General features: G+C 43.5%; 2 protein-coding genes and 1 long non-coding RNA gene across 4 annotated transcripts; 1 reads left to right on the forward strand and 2 right to left on the reverse strand.

Moving 5' to 3' along the window:
* Positions 1-2,789: 2,789 nt before the first annotated feature.
* On the reverse strand, positions 2,790-7,066 carry LOC119363434 (cysteine-rich receptor-like protein kinase 10). The gene is made up of 7 exons (XM_037628786.1): positions 6,151-7,066; positions 5,278-5,397; positions 4,992-5,173; positions 4,549-4,762; positions 4,218-4,455; positions 3,941-4,094; positions 2,790-3,821 (listed from the first exon to the last, which is right to left on the reverse strand). The coding sequence occupies exons 1-7, from the start codon at positions 6,929-6,931 to the stop codon at positions 3,546-3,548; spliced, it is 1,965 nt and encodes a 654-aa protein (XP_037484683.1). The 5' UTR covers positions 6,932-7,066; the 3' UTR covers positions 2,790-3,545.
* Positions 6,905-10,346, forward strand: LOC119363436. 2 transcript variants are annotated; one of them, XR_005173958.1, is made up of 4 exons: positions 6,905-7,040; positions 7,122-7,243; positions 8,470-8,712; positions 9,222-10,346. It is a non-coding gene; the product is annotated as an uncharacterized LOC119363436 (long non-coding RNA). The 2 variants fall into 2 exon arrangements; XR_005173959.1 differs by lacking the exons at positions 6,905-7,040; positions 8,470-8,712 and having other exon boundaries at positions 7,117-7,243.
* LOC119363435 (cysteine-rich receptor-like protein kinase 15) lies at positions 7,259-11,726 on the reverse strand. The gene is made up of 7 exons (XM_037628788.1): positions 10,827-11,726; positions 10,019-10,131; positions 9,731-9,906; positions 9,429-9,639; positions 9,100-9,337; positions 8,859-9,015; positions 7,259-8,681 (listed from the first exon to the last, which is right to left on the reverse strand). Exons 1-7 carry the CDS (start codon positions 11,636-11,638, stop codon positions 8,385-8,387), a joined length of 2,004 nt encoding a protein of 667 aa, XP_037484685.1. The 5' UTR covers positions 11,639-11,726; the 3' UTR covers positions 7,259-8,384.
* Positions 11,727-21,191: the final 9,465 nt, after the last annotated feature.

Raw genomic sequence — 21,191 nt, forward strand, 5'->3', positions numbered from 1 at the left:
GTAGGCCAAAAACTCTTGCTGCTTCAAGTGGAGCTTGGCGAGCTATAGGGAGAAAGGATTTGGGAGAGAAGGGAGTGCCTAAGAAGGAAGAAGATGGGCGGTGTCGCTTGGGTGAAATTCATGTGGACTAACACGTTCAGTTGGGGATAAAGGTGGAGAGAGTGGAGCATGTTGCGTCTGCAAAAGACCCCGTCCCCCAGTTGCACTCGGTAAGATTGCAACAAGACTTAATTTGCAAAAGCTAAACTATGTGTAGTTTTTTGCTGGTAATTCGATCAAAAGAAGATCTAACGGGTGAGGAGGTGGTCGACGTGTGCAAGGTGGTCCGTCGGGTGAGCACAATGTTCATTTTTTTATCCCATTCACATGTTAGAGCACAAACCTCGCATTATGGGTCTTGCCTCACGGGCTAGCCGGTGGGCATGGATTTTGGGCCTGGCATGGGCCCAACACTACATACAAATAAAAAGGGTCATGCCGACCTTCGGCCTACCATGGAACCAGGCCGATCCTCGAAACCAAGCCTTATTCGCGAGCCACCATAGCCCAGGCTGGCGTGGCACACGAGCGAGGAGGGGGGCAAAGGGGTCATGCCCGACACGTGAGGCATGTGAGAGAGACTGGTGGCCAGGAGGGGCATCCCCAGCGCATGGCATGCGAACGGGAACAGGGCCGTGCCCGGCACATGAGGTATGTAGCCCAAGTTAGCCTTTTTAGGGTTGCTTGGCCTTTTTAGCAACGTTTGCCCTTTTAAACTTCAAATTTGAAATTTGGAGGGGTTAAATGGTCTGAAAATTGTTGAATTTTTACAATAAATGCCCCCCACCTCATTTCTCACACACAAACACTGCATCTAATCTGTCATTCACCAACCTTCTCATGGGTGATCCCAACCCATTCCCTAGCTTCGAGCCACACGATGGGATTAACATACCCGAGAATGTCGATCTACATAGTTTTTCTCCTATCCCCAGCCACAACAATAATTGGAATTTAATCTGATAACAATAACTTGTTTGGCTCTCTATCATGGTGCACAACCTTGGGGAAAGGTACGGGAAACTTCTACTAAACCGGATCTTAAAGGGCATATAGGTTTAACCTGGTTGCGGGAATCTGCATGTCTTCACAAACACCTCTTATCTGTTGTGCTTGTTTTCTTACATCTTCATAGTTGTTCCCACGGTTTTGATCAAAGGCATGATTTTTTATACTATGATACTCAACACCTAGTGGCTGCAATGTATCATATTTGCAGGTGATTATGTTGAAGCATGACCTTACATAGGGTTACACACCTTCACTCGACATACCTCGCACGTGGCATAGTTGGAGCTCTATCAAGATTTGTTTATACTTTCCACTGCATTGAACTATTGATACGTAGTATATTTGGTAACAGAATACTTCACTTAGAGTTGTAATTAATTATGTTATTTCTGGTCATTTCAATGTAATAGAATGAAGCATTGTGTTTGGTATTACATCGATACTGTGTATTCTGACAAATCGATCTATGGACCAGCATGATAAGCACGGAGACTTAAGCCTTATCAGGTTGATCGTTATGTGGCATTACTTAACATATACCCTAGCCCTACCCTTAGTTCTTGCTATAAACCATGAGCAAAATGCCTACTGCACATCATAAAACTCATACCACCCTACATTCCACCATTTTTGCAATGGATTTGAGAGAAATCACCAAAACTAGTTTGCTTAAAAATGAACAATGCTATAAAATAAGATGATTCCAACCAATCAAAATGGTGAGGGATGGCAGAGGCCACCTCAAAGGATGAAACATCCGATTCACCGAACAAATAGCACCAATTTGTGTGTGTGTGTGTGTGTGTGTGAGAGAGAGAGAGAGAGAGAGAGAGGTGGGCAATGTTTGGCTATGAGAAAAGGAAGAAGATTGGGGGCTGAATGGATGGGTTGGAAACCTGCTCTGTCTTCGGACGGACTGTCGGCGGCGAAGCTCGCTCCCTTCTTGAAGGCGTCGTTGCGGCTCTCACTGCCTGTCGTGTTGCTTCAAGGGAAACTCTGGCCCTCGGGTCGGGCGGTGACGGCCCTCTAGTGTCGTAACCTTCTTGAAGGCGCCGCCTTGGAGCACATGGTTCGTCATATGCGGCTTCTTCTCTTCGCTTTGGCGTGTCCATGGTTGAGGACTCCGGTTGCTCTTGTAGTACTAGGGGTAGTGTTGCCGCGCTCAGCGCCTATGTATCCAGCCTTGGGTGTGTGCGTGTGTTGTGGTGGCATGCGTTTGTATCTGAGCTGTGGTCGGTCATTGCTTTATATATAAAGCGGGGCGAAAGTCTTTTTCGGTAATGGATGGGTTGGTGCGCCCCCACCACTTATCTTTCAGGAGTCTATCGCTGAAGCCCCAATGGTAAGGTATGTCGCTATCATCGATTACCGTAGTGGTTACGTTAGCTTAGTCTAAAGAGATGAGTAGAGGTTGACCATGACCCTACCGCCAAAGAGCCCACACTAGTAGATGACAAAAAAAATCATCTTGCTTTTGATGTTGAGCGGTAAAAAAAAAACTAAAATTTTAAAGTGGGAGCAAACCTTTGACCAAAAGGATAAAACAGCGATTTTGGCCCAACGGGGGGCGACCCTGCGTTCCAGCCCACCGGAGCGCCGCAGGCTCCTTCCCGATGATAGACGCACTTGCGCCGGCGGAGCACCCTACTGGTGACGGCGAGGGCTGCAGCGTGCGGACCGACAAGTCTCAGCTAGCCTTTCCCGGGCGACCTAACTTCGCTTACCTGAGCAAACGGGAGCCCAGATTCGTCTCTACAACTCTATAACCGATCTAGTTTCCCTATGTAGAATCGGCATCGCAATTCCACTTTTAAATTCGCTTAATAGGGATGCTGCATACTGTTATCTGCTCTTCATGTGAATCGCCGATTCGGTAGAATAATGGGAGAAAATGTGGTCCTTTATGCTTGGAGTGCCGGGGAAACAGCTTTGCGGTTATCCCGAGTTCCTTGTCAGCTCTGTAGTATTAGTAATTTCATTTTGCTGGCGTACTTGAATTGGCAACTGAGATTGCAACGTTAGCAATTACTGTTCTTCCAAGAGCATATAGGTTTCGTTTGAATTAGTACTCTTAATTTTGTCAGAGTCCTTTGTCATTTGCCAAGTATCACTTCACCTCTATTGTTGTACGTATGTACTTTATGGTAGGAATGTGTCACTGGACAACATAACAAAATGTTACCATTTCTGTTTTCGTTCTTTCAGTTATCTTGCAACTGGTGATATATATCTTCAACACGCTTCTTCTTTTTTCTGACGGGGAAAAGCATGAGCTCTGCTTATGCATTAATGCAAATAAACAAGAAGCAAGCAATAAAGTTTGCACGCTGAAAGAAAATGTATAATATTGTTTGGGTGACAAAATAGGACAGAAAGATGTGCATAAACATCAAGCACATCGGCATCACTATATTAATGCAAATAGTTTCATCTGGAGGCAAATAAACTTAATCAATGCAACTAGCATCTTTCTCAGCGCTGATGACTATGTGGTGTTATCTCTCTAATGTGATGCTTATAGTATTGTTGCATGATGAAACTTCTTGCTCACTCGGATTTACATGGAAGTAAGCTGGTTGCTTAGGTGGAGGTAAGCTCATGCTCTTGGTGTTTAGCATTGTGACAACATGCTCCATAGTTGGTCGATCCTCTGCACTTTCTTGAACACATAAAAGTGCCACATGAACGCACCTCTCTATCTCTTGATTTTCGTTCTCTGCTGGACAATAAGCCATCTCACTCCATTTTCCATCTATCCAAAGTTGCCAGGCCTGTTGTCAAAATATTGTGATTTTATCAATATTGAAACAAACAATATACACACTACATTGTAAAATGAAAATTGGTATGCATAGAAGTGCAAATTGGGGTCTAGGGTAACTTCACTCACATATGCAATGAGATTGTATAGTTTCCCATTGTACCGATAGAACTGGGCTGTCCTCTTTCCACTTATTATTTCCAGAATCAATACGCCAAAGCTAAATACATCTGTCTTGATCGAGCAAACCCCCTCAAAAGCATACTCCGGAGGTATATAGCCACTAATGCAAAAGGTAGAAATTCAAGATTAAGTTCATAGGATGCTTCAATGCATTTTCATTCCTTCCAAAAGAAGCGGACACATTTGATATTTACTAAAAGTGAACATGCTTTTATGTTCTTACTGTGTTCCCACTATTCTGGTGGTATTTGACTCTGCCATATTTGAGCAGAATATTCTGGCCACTCCGAAATCAGATATTTTTGGATTCATGACACTATCCAAGAGAATGTTACTTGCTTTCAAATCCCTATGAACAATGCATATTCGTGAGTAGTTGTGAAGATAAAGAAGACCTTGAGCTGTCCCATCAATTATGCGCAAACGTTTTGACCAGTTTAATCGCCTTCCTTTAATGGTATCTGCAGAACATATATAATAAATCGAAACGCATCGCCAAATTATAAATAATACTGTGCTCTAGGCTTCTGGCACATCAAAACTAGAAAGGCTACCAAAGATGAAGTAGTCTAGGCTTTTGTTTTCCATGTATTCATATACAAGCATCTTTTCTCGATCTCCTTGAGTGCAACATCCCAGCAGTTTAACGAGATTTTTGTGTTGAACCTTTGCTATAAGTTGAATTTCGTTTTGGAATTCCAGTAAACCTTGCAAAGAAGATGTTTCCAGTCTCTTGACTGCTATTTTGTGTCCATTTCTTAATCGGCCCTGAGATTGAGAAAAGGAAAACAAGTTAATAAATGTATACAGTGTATCATGTTTTGGGAAAAGTTAAATTGTGCATAGTTGCAGAACACATATCTTTTTCATGGGTGACTATAAGTAATTCAACTCACTACGAAATATGGTATTCAAACAAAAGCAGTCAAGCAAGTGAATGTTTACTTTGGATTTTGAGTAAGATAGCATTTAGGATGCCAGTACACAACACAATCACCTTATATACAGGACCAAAGCCACCTTGTCCCAGTTTGTTACCAATTGAGAAGTTATTTGTAGCTTCTTTTATCTTGGAGAAATCATAAAGTGAAAATTCTGGGTTGGCTCCTCCCATCCTCCAAAGATTTATTGCAATTTGTATTGACAAATACAGCTGTCCTAGTTTAAATATTGTTTGTTCTGAAACATAATAATGAAATGTTATGCTATTCATATATGTACTTAGAAAAATAAAGAGTGACAAATATTATCTTATGCAGTGGTGAATTGATGAGAATACATACCTCTTCGTCGTTGTGTTTTGACCCAGATATGAAAAACCAAGCAAGAAATTGATATTACTAGTATGAAACCTCCAACGCCAACCAAGACTGCATTGTTCCATCGAAAAAAGTGTGTTTTACCTGTACATTCACATAAAATTCCAATGAAAATCTATTTTGATAAACCAATGGCGAGTTATGTGCTGCATTGTTGATACGCTATGTCTTTGATATGACTAGTACCATTCATCATAACTGAAGGAACACTTCCAACTACAGGTTAAAGTGTCTTTACTCTTGAAACTGAAGAATATGAGTTTTAAGACATACTTCCTCCGTTCCTAAATATAAGTCTTTGTAGAGATTCCACTATGAACCACATATGGATGTATATAGATGCATTTTAGAGTGTAGATTCACTCATTTTGCTCCGTATGTAGTCCATAGTGGAATGCCTACAAACATTTATATTTAGGAACGGAGGGAGTAGTTTTCGACTTTTCATATTTATTGCCAAGCTTGTCTCCCAGCATCATGTCTAGGGTGGAGAAGACTGATCTTTGAAACAAATTGGCTGTAAAAAGGCAAATTGGAGGCTAAAGGAGTTGTCAATTACTATCTGAAACAGTTGAAGTGGAATAGGTATTTTGGTTTCTAGCCATTTAATTTAGCACATCTTTGGTAAGTTTTTCCCCCCTAATTCTAGGAAAAGAAACTTGCAAACACCCCCTTGTTTCAAATCTATGCCCTCTTAGGATAAGATAATGAGGCTCAAAGTCGAAATTACTAATGAAAATACTTAAGACTAAGTTATTTACTTCTGTTCTACTGGAATGGTCAAAAGAAGCCAATAAATATGTTATGCAATTAATGGAACCATTCAAGAAAACATACTTCTTGGGAGCGCATCGAGCGACCGCATCTTGGTATCAGTAAAGAACTGTGTGTCCGTCTCATAACGCAATGTGCACCACACCCCAAGAAATGCTGCCCCCATCTGGCCAGAAATGATCTTATTCTGCCTGCCAGAGATTATGCGATCCAGGCATGCCACGCAACGCTCATATGGCATATCCCGTATGCACTGCGCCAGCCCATACACCGTCTGTCCTGTCTCCTCAAACCACACTTTGCCGACTGCATATTTTTCTGCTCGGCTCACCACAACATCAGCAAGCGCATGCAGCAGCTTGGTGACAAGGTCTTCATAACGCTCGGTTACTACAGTGGCCGTCACAGAATTCAGGTTAGTATTCACGGTGCACCCGGGCATGTCACTGAAGTTGGAAAGGAAGTCCTGGTCGGAGAAGCTTATCTGTGCCTGGTATTGGTCGTAGTAGTAGGTCACGTTGTTACTCTGGAGGGAGTAAGAGTTGCCAGCTTTGCTGTTGATTGCTTCATCAAGGGCCCTGGTTAGGTGCTTCCGACAGTCGGAGCCGTCAGAATCACCCCGACAAAGCACTGCACCATAGACCTTGTCTGGTCCTATGCCAGCCGTGCCAGTAGCTGAGTGATCCTCTGTGGCTTTGGCAAACAGTAGTTCAGCGAGGGATACAAGGTTGGATTTGTAGGTGCTGTTTGGCATGTACATGCCGCCATTATTGTCGCTGCAGAGAGCCTGACCTTCTGACGAAGCCGAGGAGAGGAAGAGAACTAAGAGAGATAATAGTGGCATCCTCCTCGTTTACTTCAGAAAATGGCCTTTGATCTATCTGCGTTGCAGAAGTACTCATGAAGCTGTAATGAATGAGTGGCAAATAACATCTTCTCTTTGTGTACAAGAGGTAAACATGTTGAAGGTTCTTATGAAAATGACCTTTGGGACCAGACTGGTCTAAGTTAGACATTTCTCTTTGAATTGACAGGATGACTGATGATGATGGTCACCATATCCTGCAAAGTAGGGCAGAGAAACATGCCTACTGGACAGGGGCTTGACCTCCAATTTGGTCCAAGTGTAAGCATTGGACTTTATTTACACACACAGGTGCTGTCATACTTTTCAATCCCGTTATCTGAAATTGCGTTTTTTTTCCCTTCTAATCCTGCTTTCATGCATATTAATTATATGAACATTTTACAGAGAAACTATCTATTTGTGTTGGGAAATATGTTGCTATCCCCGGTGGGCTATACCACCTCTATTCAGTTCGAGCCTTTGAGACCATCATCACTGTTGTAGCATGTCCTAGTTTCACATCTTAGTAAAGGCAATTTTACAGTACCTTCATGTCTAAAACAAGGTCACCATATGTTCTAGATTGCACTTTCACTTTATCATTAATTCATTTTCATGTCTAACATGCATAGAACGGACGAGAATGTATGGAGTAATCCCGGTGTGGAATACTCCTGGTGCTCGTGAGTGTTTTGGCCTATCAAAAAATTACCAAAACTTGTGAGCAGAATTGCAATACTTATACTATATGTATCTGCTATGTCACAAAGTTCCAAACCATAACTTAATCTGTAGCTCGAGAAACAAAAAAGAAGAATCCAGCATTCATATTGTTAATGAGCTGAATTCGGCCCAAATTGGATTAGTGCTATTCACAGCTATATTTGTCATTTTTGTTTCTAGACGTGTATTTCAAATCCATTGTTTTGATTTTTTTTGTTATATGATTTATATATAAGTTTGTCTGTATTGCCAATTTTTGTTGAAATTTTTCATTACTTTTAGAATGGGATTTCTAGAGTTGGGAGTACCGGGAGTGTAGAATACCTTCTCCATAATGGATTTTAGAAGCTAGATATGAATTGGTTCATCACAGTGACTGCAATGTTGCACAGTGTAGAGACATAAAATATGTGAATCTCAAAGGACCATCTGACGGTAGATAGTAGGGTGGTTTTGTTGATCTGCTCAGCAGCTCACAGGGCATGTGCTGGTTCGAGTGCTATGTTGTTTCGAAACAGATATGTATATGTTCCCATAGTCACAAAATTGTAAATATTGCATTGCATATGATGGAAAATCTTGTTACATATGCAGGAATAGGATAAATGGGTGAAGTTCTGAGTCACTAATGGAATACAAACAGTGCCCTGTCTACTTAATTTGTCAATACAAGAAGAACATCCAAAACCAGTAGTCACACACTTTGCAAATGAAATAAATTACTCATTTATCTACCATCAGTAGTGGTGAGGGTTATATCATTTCTGGTGCATGATAAATTGATGTTCACTGACACATCTACTCTGGTATAGGAGTAAGCTGGTTGCCTTGGCTCTGGTACAGTGATGTCGTCACTGCTAAGCATTGCAACAATATCAGACATAGTGGGACGGTCTACTGCTTTTACTTGGACACACATCAGTGCCAACCTGAGATATTTCATCATGTCTCCTGGTTCATATTCATCACCAATTGATTGATCAATGAATTCATGCCATCTTTCTTCTTCCCACATCTGCCATGCCTGGAAATACGGTCCTTACATAAATTTGACGGTAGGGGTAACCTTATATATCTGTATTTAAATTTGCACACAAACTTATAGTAGCTAATAAAACGGGGAAAGAATGAAAAGACCCCTACAATTCATGGAAATGAAAAATCGAGAATGCACCAATTTTACAGATATTAACTTGCTTACATATTGAAGAAGATTGTGAAATTCTCCTTCTCCATAATGCTGAAATCCTGCACTCCTCTTTCCACTTATAATCTCAAGAAGCAATACCCCAAAACTGAAAACATCTGACTTGATCGAAAGGAGGCCCTCAAATGCGTACTCAGGAGCCATGTAACCACTAGGAAAGATGACATGCAATAGTAAGAAGGAAAATGCTTGGGTAGAAACATTAATTGGTAATTTACTCGTGTGCTGTACTTACTATGTTCCAACAAGCCTGCTTGTTTTTGTTTGAGTGGCATCTGACGGAAATATCCTTGCCATGCCAAAATCAGAAATCTTAGGATTTAACTCAGAGTCTAACAGAATATTGCTTGCTTTCAGATCCCTATGGATGATACGCAGTCGTGAATGCTCATGAAGGTATAGAAGCCCTTGGGCTATTCCTTCAACTATTTTAAGTCGTATCATCCAGTTTAATGATGTCCTCCTGTTTGGATCTGCAAATGTGGCACAGGGCTGAGTGTTTAGTACTACAGAGGGGAAGGCATACAATTAAACGTTAGCAAATTACTCCAGAAAGAAATGTACCGAAAATGAAGTAGTCCAAGCTTTTGTTTGACATGTATTCATAGATCAGAATCTTCTCTTCGTCATGGATGCAACAACCCAGCAGCCTAACAAGGTGTCTGTGCTGAAGTTTTGCTACCAGTTGGATCTCATTTTTGAATTCCACTAGACCTTGTCTTGACCGTGCAGCGAGTTTTTTAATCGCTACTTCTTGTCCGTCAGGAAATATTCCCTGCAAAAATCATGAACCATCCTCTATAACTTAGAATGGTGCCATGTTAATTTTGTTTTTATTGAGGAAATATGAATATGATAGAAAATACTTTGTAAACGGGCCCAAAGCCACCCTGTCCTAATATTTTGCCGGGTGAGAAGTTGTCTGTAGCATCTGCGATTTGTGAGAAATCATACAAGGAGAACTCAGAACCGGTATCTTCCATCTTCCAAAGCCTCAGGATTTCATCTATGTTCTTGGGCTGCTCCGTGGAGTTTATCTTCCCTAAATGTACACCCCTCCATCAGTTATCAGTTATTACATGAAATTAGATCACTTGGTAGTGAGTTAGTTGCAACTATCATCATTAGCGCATGGAATTTATTGAACTGCTTACCTCTTTTTCTTCGTCTTATGATGTATAGGACACAGAAAAGCAAACGTGTACAGACGACCGAGAGCGAGTACACTGTGGCAATAATCAGGAGTGCGTGGCCCTTCCTTTGCCCTGAATATTTCAAGAGAATAATTTACAGGTAGGGGATGAACGATACTTCTAATAGCTTCTCAAGGTTCCAGCTCTTTCATAAGCACTTTTTTTTTGCGGGTAGAAGGGAAATGTCAGAAGGTGACTCAGATAGGTAAAGTCATGTACTTTCCATGATTGCTTCCTTCCAGTATATGTACCCAAATTTGATTAAGCAAACTGAACCTTTGTGCCATTACCCGTGTTCTGTTAGTTCCATTATTATAGAATCATATCTAGCAAAACTCTATGCAGTCTTACTTTTTATTCTTAAGCTACCCAGAAACACATGAAACCTGTTTATGATCTTATCTAATTGTTGATAGTCCAACTCCGATGATAAAAAAGGCGGAAAAACTTGATGTTCATGAAAAGGATTTTAAAAATGAGACTAGTGATTGGTGGTTTATTTTTATAGAAGAAAATTCCGGAGTACATAGAGCCGAGTCTAGAACTCAAACACTGGTGCGCACCTGTGCTGAGAAAAAATGGATTAAAAAAGAATCTCAGTTTCTCTCTCAACGCTCGATTTTTTTAAAGACAAAAATGAATTTAAAAAAATCCCAGTTTCTCTCTTGTTCTCTAAATTGTACTCCCTCCATAAACATATGGTATAAGACGTTTTAGGTCGCTAGTATAAGGATCTGAATATGTGGCATGCTCAATTAGAGTTTTGAATAACATAGGCAACAACTTGCCTGTGGCAGCCTCCGTAAAGAACTGGGTGCCGGTCTCGTACCGGAGTGTGCACCGCGCACCATGAATCGCTCCGCCCATCTTGCTGCTACCTATCCGCCGCCGTATCTCAGCGCCGACTCCGTTGAGGCAAGCGCGGCAGCGTTCCGGCGGCATGTCCTGCATGCACTGCGCCAGCCCGTACACGGTCCGCTCGCTCTCCCGTGACGACCACGGCACGTCGGCCGTTGCGTACCTGTCCGGTTGCGCTGCCGCGGCCTCTGCAAGGGATCTCGTTAGCTTGGCGACCAGCTCGTCGAACTGCCTAGCATCGGCGGCCGGCACAAGATTCAGGTTGGTGCCGTCGACCCACTCCGGCGCGTTGCTGGAGGCGGAGAGGAAGTCCTCGTCGGAGAAGCGAAGCTGGTACAGCTCGGAGTAGAGCGCCACGTCCTTGTGGAGCGCGCATGCGGCGGCCCCGGTGCTGTCGGCGTCGATGGTCCTGCCGAAGGCCTCCCGGAGGCGCCCGCTGCAGTCGGCGCCGGTGGAGTCCCCTCGGCAGAGCACGGCGCCGTAGACCTTGTCGTTGGAGCCCGTGCCGGCCGTGCCAGTGGCCGAGTGCGAGTTCATGGCTCTGGCGGTAAGTTCATCGGCGAGGGATCTAAGGCTGGTCAGGTAGGTGCTGTTTGGGCTGTACTTGCCGTTGGCGCCGGCGCAGAGCAGCTGGTCACCGGCCGATGGCGCCGGCAAGGAGAGGAGCAGAACTACGAAGGCTACAAACATCGCACGGCCGGGGTAGGGACTGAAAAATGACATTCAGTTTGGCGTATATCCATTCAAAATGTAACAGAGCGATGAGAGCATCATCGCAAAAGGGAAGTAAATTAACACGGCACACTACACACCAGGGGCAAGGTAAGAACCGAAACTGAAGTGGAACTGCATAGGTGATTACGGGGAGAATATCACATGATACCAATACTTATATGCTCCCATGATACCAATTTGAAAAATTCAAATTTAAGCGTGTCAAAAAATTCCGAAAAAAAATCATGGATGTTCTTACCATATGTGTCTATAAGCCCTAAAAAATCAGATCCAAATTCAAATTGTGCAATGAGAAACAAAAAAGACAAATTCAGCATGAATAGTGTCAATAAAGACAAAACATGAATAGTATAAAAAACTACACTATTCACAACAGATTTGTCTTTTTTTTCTCAATGTGTATATCGAATTTGGATCTGATTTTTTAGGGCTTGTAGACACATATGTTGAGAACATCTATGATTTTTTTCGGATTTTTTTGAGACGTTTAAATTTGAATTTTTTGAATTGATATCATGGGAGCATATAACTGTTGGTATCATGTGATTACGACGTGTCTGCGAATCGATTGACGGCTGCGGAGGCACAGCCGCGAAATAACATGCACGGGCAACTGCTTTGATCTTTCCTCCCTTTGCTGAGTGTATTGACTGCAGCTAGACTTCCAACACGGCACTGCAGTTTACACGTTGATCGCTACACGAGTCGTGCGAGGATATCACGCGCCCCCACACTGTTCTCATGCTCCCATGATACAGGAGCTCTTGAACCGCTGGATTGTTGGAAAATCTGGACCTGCGTGGAACTATGGGATTCTTCAAGGGTTTCTTTTGGCAAGTTCGCGCAAGGTCCCCTTGTGGCCGTTGGATCTGTTGGATGATCAACGGCCAGGAGCTCTCGTATCAAGGGAGCATGGGAAGTGTGCCATAATCCAACGGCCCAGGAGCTCTTGTATCAAGGGAGCATGGGAGGTGTGCGAACACGTGATATTCTCCTCGTAAGTCGTTCACGTTTCGTTGGTTGTAGATTTTAATAGCATCTTCAATCACATTTATCTAATTTGATCATATATGTGGATGCTTTCGCAGATGGGAGCGTACTAACCCTCATTTGCCAGTATGGACAACAACGCTCCCCATGCAAATCCTCATTCTCATGCAAATACATGCACATGGATCATTGAACCATACAGATAACAAAGAACAATCAAAATAATACATGGCAATTCAAAAAAAAATAAAAGGTTCATATTTTTTTAAATAGTTCAAAAATAAATATTATCTGGAGTGCATAGTTTAAACATAACTAATATGAAATCACACGGTTGATGGTTTCCAATGTGAATCCACATATGCTCCATAAAGAACATTGAGTAGTTGCACACGCGCATTTGATCTCGAAGTTGTTAACGCATCTCTAAGAATTTAACAACATGCATTGCATCTTCTTCCAGGAGGCGGACATTTACTTTGAGCTTCTCAAAATAGAAGTACGGGAAGCCACATCACCCTCATCATCCATAATCATCTTGTGCAAGATTACACCAAGCTTTCCAAATACCCTCTTCACATCCTTCGTAATAGCTTCTTGCATTTGTGCAAACGGACATTTCTTTTGTTTTGGTTCTCATGGATAATCTTCACAAACGCTGCCCATTAAGGATAGATATCATCGGCAAGGTAGTATCCATGGTGTAGTTGTGCAGTGTAGTTGCATGCTGGAGTATCCCTATCACAAAGTCTCTTGAGAACAACAGAGATCGTTGAAGGACATTGATGTTCTTGTGCGAACCTGGCATGCGAAAGAACAAATCCACGAGTATTTTGATGCCATTGCTTCAAGTATGATGTTTCCTACTTCTATTTCACGCTCCAGTGCATCTTCCTGACACCTTGCGCACATCCAGGGTGACCCATGAGCATGACTTTAACCATGCACGAGCACCACCACTGGCGAGGTAAGAGCATACCTGGCATGCCTTCTTGTCCATTTGCTTCGTCGTGCTGCAACGCACCTCGCTGACAACTTGCGCGATAGTGGTAGCAATGGAGCTTCATCGTCGTCCAAATCTTAAGCTCACCGCTGTGTCTGCATCTCTGGGGAGTGATTCCCAACAAACCCGTCCATCCTTGGCGCCGCCATGGTCGCCGTCATGTGGCGCTGAGCCGAAATTTATAAGGTGCGCACCCAAGGACTTGTTGTAGCATTGATCCTGAGTACCACCATAGCGTCACTACCGCCATCCTCATCTCCGGTGATGGATGTTGGTCGGCCAAAACCCTAGGGCGGTGTGGGATCTTGTGAGCCGCCCCCTCAAATCCATTGACCAAATTCTAAATTAACCAAACAGTACGGCCTAATCTAAGCCGTATGATGACCGTAAAATCCAACACCATGTTATATTTCGAGGGCAAACCGGTACTAGCCAATCACGGTCCGCCACATGCCCATTTCTATCAAAACCAGAAAATGATGCCATGGCAGAGTTTCTACCGATTCAAAACACTGCCATGGTAGAGTTTTTGGAAAAACTCAAAACTAAATTTGAAGTTGTTACGGTTTGATCTAGAACTCCAAATTTAGAAAGTCTTTGCATTGATTTCATGTTGATCCCAAGTATCCAGTTAACCGAATTTGCACAAGTTTGGATTTTTTAAAATTATTTATTTAAATTTGATTTTAAACTTCATTTAAACCTAGTTTCAAACTGATGTCCATTTGAGATGTTTTTTTGTGATGGATTCATATAATGAGCACTATCCATTTCTTGGTCTTGAAATTGGTATATGTGAAAGAGCGTAGTTAGATATAGAATTCGACTAGTTAAGCTCATGCTCATTTGCCTCCCGAAAAAGGGGCAGACCATTTTCTTAAATTAGTTCAGAGAAAGTAATCCAAAGCAAATAAGAGCCAAATGAAATTCAGAAAAGGCAAGGGTCAATTTTTTTATATTTGGTGTGAGACAGAGCACCAGCCGAAACACAAAACGAGAGAGTAGAAGCACCACCCCCACCGAACACAATCTTTCCATGTACACCGCAAGCACGATAAAATACCAAACAAGCACACAACGCACCTACTCGCCCCTTACACTATTAGGGAAAACCCTAGTAGTAGCGCATGTTTTTTTTTCTAGTAGTAGCGCGGGGGACGGCGCTACTGCTACGACGCTACAGCTAAACTTTAGCAGTAGTGCTGGTATGCCCACGCTACTGTTAAGTATGTTAGCAGTAGCGCTTTTTTGTACAGGCACTACTGCTAAGTAGCAGTAGCGTGGGCTTCTCCCTGTGCTACTACTATTCATCTGTATTTCAATTCTTTTATTTTATACTCTATTTATACATCGTTATATAAATTTTGATATAGCAGCAATTTTGATATAGTACCAATTTTGATATAATGACTCATCATCATCATAATAATAACAACAACAACTCATCATCATAGTCATATAGGAACTAGCTCATCATTCTAGCACAATGTAGCACATAACTCAGCATCATCATCATGATAACAACTCATCAACATAGTCATATAAGAACTAGCTCATCATTCTAGCAAAATGTAGCACATAACTCATCATCATCATGATAACAACTCATCATCATAGTCATATAATAACTAGCTCATCATTATACAATGTAGCACATAACTACCTAAGAACTGCTACTCTCTCAAAGGTAAAATAGCATAAAACAGGTAAACCCCTGAATCTCCATTATGGAGAATACAGATGAACATGTCTCCCATTTATGGGCTGCGCTTGATGTTGCCCCCAAGTAGTTCCCTGTGATCATTCAGAACTTTTCTCCAGTGTTTGATTGTGAGGACATCATCTCTTTGATGAATCGTGTATGCACTACGGTGACACGTAGGCCAACTTGGCCGTAAGCTAATAATATTCATGTCACCTTTCATTTTCATAAGACGAGGTACACAATCCGCCGGGAGTTCCTGTTGAAGAACATCATAATAACATACTTAGCAAAATATAGTTTAGCTTCAGAAGAATGTATGCAAAAGATGCACTGGTGACATAATAAGAAAAATCTTACCATGATATCTCGATGGATGTTACCGTAGTTCAACACGTTGACTAGTGGCACATATTGACCATAACTTCGAGGGATATGATGACTCGTCTTAAAAGTCTCAACATCATTAATCCATGAAACAAAATGATTTATCTGACCCATAACTTTAGTAGGTTTTGTCTATTACTTTCCGTACATTTTTTGAAGAATGGAAATAAGTTGTAAATGAAAATAAGTTGTCAACTATTTTTAAATAAACAATATAAATTACTTAATAATATGTTTGATAAACTCACATAGAGGTTGGAAGGATCGACATGGTTGACTAGATGGGGGGGGGTGAATAGGCAACTACCAACTTTTAGCTTTTCTTAACAAATTAGGCTTAGCAACAAAAGGTTGTCTAGATGTGCAACTAGGTGAGCAACCTATATGATGCTAACAATAACAACAACAAGTACAAGCAAGGATACAACACAACAATAGCTTGCACAAAGTAAAGGTAAGAGATAACCACAAGTGGAGCCGGTGCAGACGAGGATGTGTTACCGAAGTTCCTTCCCTTTGAGGGGAAGTACATCTCCGTTGGAGCGGTGTGGAGGCACAATGCTCCCCAAGAATCCACCAAGGCCACCGTATTCTCCTCGCGCCCTCACACTATGCGAGATGTTGTGATTCCACTAGTGGTGCCCTTGAAGGCGGCAACCTGACCTTTACAAACAAGGTTGGGGCTCTCTTCACAACCGAATTGGAGGATCCCAACGAACCACGGAGCTTCACCACAATGGAATGTGGCTCCAAGGTGACCTCAACCTTCCAGGGTTCTCAAACACCCAAGAGTAACAAGATCCGCATGGGATTAGTGGGGGGAATCAAATTTCTCTTGGTGGAAGTGTAGATCGGGGCCTTCTCAACCAATCCCTAGAAAATCAACAAGTTTGATTGGCTAGGGAGAGAGACCGGGAAAAATGAGCTTTGGAGCAACAATGGAGTTTGGGGGAAGAAGAGGTAAGTCTTCTTGGGGAAGAAGACCCCCTTTTATAGTGGGGGAACAATCCAACCGTTATCCCCACTCTCAGCCCGCAGCGCGCGGTACTACCGTTCATGGGAGCGGTACTACCGTTCATGGGAGCGGTACTACCGTTGGCTGCAGAGGTACTACCGCTGTGACCATGCTTAGTAGCTGCACAGGGAGAAGGGACAGAGGAGAGAGACCCCGAACGGCACTAGTAGCGGTGGTAGGTGCGGTACTACCGCTCATGAGCGGTATTACCGCTCGTACTGCTGCTGCTACTGCCGTTGAACCCGACACGAGAACAGCTTGTTTCGAGTCAAAGCAGTACTAGGGCAGAACTGGAGCAGAACTACCAAATATAGCTCTGAGCGGTACTACCGCTGCTACATCCGTACTACCACCCGTCGCTCTGGGTGGTACTGCTGCTACCTCCACGGTACTACCGCTGTCTCCTCTCCAATGCCACTTCCACGACAACGAAGGATCCTCCAAGGATGCGGGAAAGAGCTATTGGTGCAAAAGAGATGTGTATGTGTTGATTCCACCCACCCTTTCCGATATGGACCCCTCTTGATAGTATACGGTATCTCCTACGAGTCAAGTCCACCAAAACTGAAAAGAAGGAAAACTATACCGTCTTCATTTTAAGCTCTAAGGGGAAGAAATCGTCTCGTGCCATATGAATGAATATCTGAAATGCTCAATGCACACGATTAGTCCGCAAATGCATTGTCATCAATCACCAAACCACTTAGAGAGAAATATTCCCTAGCAATCTCCCCCTTTTTTGGTGGATTGATGACAACACGGGATTTGCATAGAGATATAACAAGAGAATAAGCAAACCCCATAATCTACAAAATATAGACGGGCTCCCCCTAGATTTGTGCACTTAATGAAGAATGCTTTTAGAATGCAAAGCACACACACACACTAGGATCAACACTCCCCCTATATTTTATAGACAAACAACACTTGCATCTATAATATGGGAAGCTTAAACTAGGATGCAAGAAGTAGTAAGTGAGCATAAGAAGCACAAGTTAAGCATGCAACTCACATACTACTAAAGTACTAGACAAGCATAAGATAATAATAAGATAGCATATGTATCACACCATATGACAGGGTAACCAAGTCTCACAAGCACAAACCAAACCAAAGCAAACGAACGATGAAAGAGTTTGCGAGAGAGAAAGACACGACAAATAAGACGCACTCACAACTCAGCAAATCCCTAAACTCTCTCCCCCTTTGGCATCGAGACACCAAAAGGGCAAAGAGTGCTACTACGGTCACAGGTGATAGCAATGCCGAAGATCCCCATTGTCACAGCTCCGCGTGGTCGCCCGCGCCTCCGTCATCGGCAGTAGCAGCAGGCTGATCGGTATCTAAATCCGCCCATGGGCAATTCTGAAAGACCCACTCCTCCTCGTCAGTGATCTTGTCCTCTGACTCACTGGCAACCTCTGCACCCAGTTGATGCATGAGAACCTTGTGATGGTTGCGTGACTTCTTTTCTGACACATGCACCATATACTATCTGTGAGCCTCCATACAGAACAGCTTCTTCATCTTCAGCTTGAGCTTCTTAGACCAAGATGGCTCCAGCCCAGAGGGCTATCTTCATCATCGTCGGCCTCGGCCTCATCATCTCCCAAAGGAGTCTCAGTCTCCGGAACAGGAGTGCCCCAGTGCTCCTTCTGTCTCAGTCGAACAATCTCATGAGAGACCAAATCACCGGTCTCCAACCTGACATCAGGATAAGTGTATGCCCATGCCTTCTCAATAAGTAACAATCACATAGGGGGCATAGATGGGGCACTTGCACTCAGTGATGGCAGAGATAAGCTCCGACCACTTGACATGAGAAACATCCAAAGACTCTCCTTTGCTTGCCTCCTTCTCATGCTGGCAAAAGAGCAACATATCCACAAGATAAGAATGAACCTGATCCAAGTTCCCAATAGGAGAGAAAAGAAAGTGCCTGAAGATGTGATAAAGAATATCCAGAAAAGGAAACAACTCATATGTCTTTTTCTTTTTGACAGGATGAACCTTCACTGTGCTATATGGCCAAAGAGCCGACTTGTGAGTAGAAGTAGCCTCCTTGTGGGGGCGAAAACCTACCGGGTTGTTGAGTCCCTGATCTTCAACACCCAAAAGTTCCATGAATGCCTCCCATTTGACTGTGAGAAGTCTGCCATTGGTCATCCACGTCAAGGTCCTTTCCTCATCAGTGCCAAGGTGAATAGTGGCATAAAATTGAGCCACCATTTCCGCATCAAAGTCCTTGTTGAAATCCATGAGCTTGAGGATGTTCAATTGAGCACACATATCAAGAGCCTCTCCAAAGTAGGAATGGTCCTTCTCCAAATAAGGAATGTCAATGGAACGGATACTCATGAAGAGGTTCTTCTTTGCTTTGAGCACATCGAAGAAGATAGACCACTGCTACCGGTTCCAGAAAGGGCGGTTGACAAGAGCTGGCTCTTAAGGCCGGGAATACAGATTGCGGCAACAAGCCACACATAACTCCTTAGCTGACATCTCTGACACAGACTTAACCTTCGACTTTGGCTTGCTCGCAACTTTCTTGGAAGGAGGCTTGGGCTGCGTTGGTTGAGCACTTGATGATGCAGCAGCCATCTCAGAGGTGTGATAGTGCTTTGACCCTCCAGGAAGCCCGGGGTTGATGTGACGGGCTGGCTGCTCCGAATTTCCATCACCTAGAACCCACACACAACAAGGAAAGCAAAAGAAGAACATTGCATAAGCCAGCAGAAAGAAGCAAACATAATCATAGATTGGTACGGGGAAAGTGGAAGCCGGCATCCCGAGCGGTGGTACCGCTCCTAGGCAGCGGTAGTGCCGGCTACGAGCGGTAGTACCTCTCCAGGTCCTAGGCAGCGGTAGTGCCGCCTACAAGTGGTAGTACTGCTCTGGGGGAGCGGTAGTACCGCCCAAGGTGGAGGATGATGGTCTGACAATTGCCACTTCTAGATCCGGTACTACCGGGGGTGCCAAATTCAATTTTTCTCCTACCAATCTCCAATCCACCTAGTCTAGCAGACTTCTACGCTCTACTCAAGCCTCGATTTGGCCAAAAATTGATGAATGCTGATAATATTGGCCTAAAGCCTAGATCCAAAGAAGAGAACTAAGGGAGAGGAAAGCAGAGGCAATACCGGCATCCATGGCAAGAGGAGGAGGTGGGAAATGATCCCATCGGACGAAAACGCAGAAGACGGCACGGAGACGGCGGCCCGGCGGCGCCCCCCCTCCTTGTTCGTCGCTGGAGAGAGAGGAAGGGAAGTGGGAGAGAGCGAACGGGTATGGGGAGTGGAAACTCCCCCTGCCCGATTCATACCCCCACGCCCCGCCTCAGAGCGGTAGTACCGCCCGGGCCGACGGTAGTACCGCTTAAGCTAATGAACGGTAGTACCGCCTTGCCCCAGCGGTAGTGCCGCTCCAGCGACAATTAAGCAAGACAAAGGGAAAAGGGCTTATGTAACAAAAGAGAGAAAGGCAAAAGACGAAGGCATGAAACACTAACAAATAGAGGGAGCAACTCCAAGAGCAAAAGACAACCAAACAAGAGAAGCAGCCCTGGAGAAACTCAAGGCACAAACACAAAGAAAGCCAAACACCTCTCAATGAGAGGGCGGTGGCCGAAGCCACCTATGTTTGAGTAAATTGGTATGGCACCGCGAAGATTTTAACCTTGGGCCCATGACCAAAACTCATCTTTGAAGCACAAGTACCATAAAAAATGGCTAATGTGAAATATTTGATCGATCTATGCTTAATGGGGGGAGGGAGAGTTCATTGAGAGAACAACACCCCCCCTATGTCCATGCATACATCTAGAACAAGATATAATGATGAGTGTGATGGGGTGTGCCTAGATTCAAGGCACATTGCTCGAGTCAATGATATTTAGCTCATGCATTAACTCGAGAAATCTTGGTTCATCTAGAGGCTTGGTGAAAATATCCGCTAGTTGCTCTTGAGTGTTGATGTAGATGATATCAATATCTCCACGCTTGATGTGACCCCGAATGAAATGACGACGAATCTCAATATGCTTCGTCTTGCTATGTTGCACCGGATTGTGGGAAATCTTGATAGCACTTTCATTGCCACATAGAAGAGGCACTTTGTCACAAGTGACACCGTAATCCTTTAAAGTTAGCCTCATCCATAGCAATTGTGCACAACAACTTGCGGAGGCTACATAGTCGGCCTCGGTGGATGAGAGGGACACACAATTTTGCTTCTTCGAAGACCAACTCACTAAAGAGCGACCAAGAAATTGGCACCCTCCGGAAGTTAACTTCCTCTCCACACAATCTCCCGCCCAATCCGAGTCCGAGTAACCCATGAGATCAAAGCTTGCTCCTTTGAGATACCATAAGCCAAAGTTTGGGGTATGAGCCAAATATCGAAAGATTCGCTTGACCGCCACATAGTGGCTTTCCTTAGGTGCGGC

Source organism: Triticum dicoccoides, chromosome 2B, assembly GCF_002162155.2.
Source record: "Triticum dicoccoides isolate Atlit2015 ecotype Zavitan chromosome 2B, WEW_v2.0, whole genome shotgun sequence".
Lineage (NCBI taxonomy): Eukaryota > Viridiplantae > Streptophyta > Magnoliopsida > Poales > Poaceae > Triticum > Triticum dicoccoides.

Coding starts and splice junctions, on each gene's coding strand:
- LOC119363434 (XM_037628786.1), bottom strand. CDS start 6,931: ATGCCACTATTATCTCTCTTAGTTCTCTTCCTCTCCTCGGCTTCGTCA. Junction 4,456..4,548: donor CCTAGACTACTTCATCTTTG/GTAGCCTTTCTA, acceptor TATGTTCTGCAG/ATACCATTAAAGGAAGGCGA. Junction 4,095..4,217: donor ACCAGAATAGTGGGAACACA/GTAAGAACATAA, acceptor CTTTTGCATTAG/TGGCTATATACCTCCGGAGT.
- LOC119363435 (XM_037628788.1), bottom strand. CDS start 11,638: ATGTCATTTTTCAGTCCCTACCCCGGCCGTGCGATGTTTGTAGCCTTC. Junction 9,907..10,018: donor CATAAGACGAAGAAAAAGAG/GTAAGCAGTTCA, acceptor GTGTACATTTAG/GGAAGATAAACTCCACGGAG. Junction 9,338..9,428: donor CTTGGACTACTTCATTTTCG/GTACATTTCTTT, acceptor CCACATTTGCAG/ATCCAAACAGGAGGACATCA.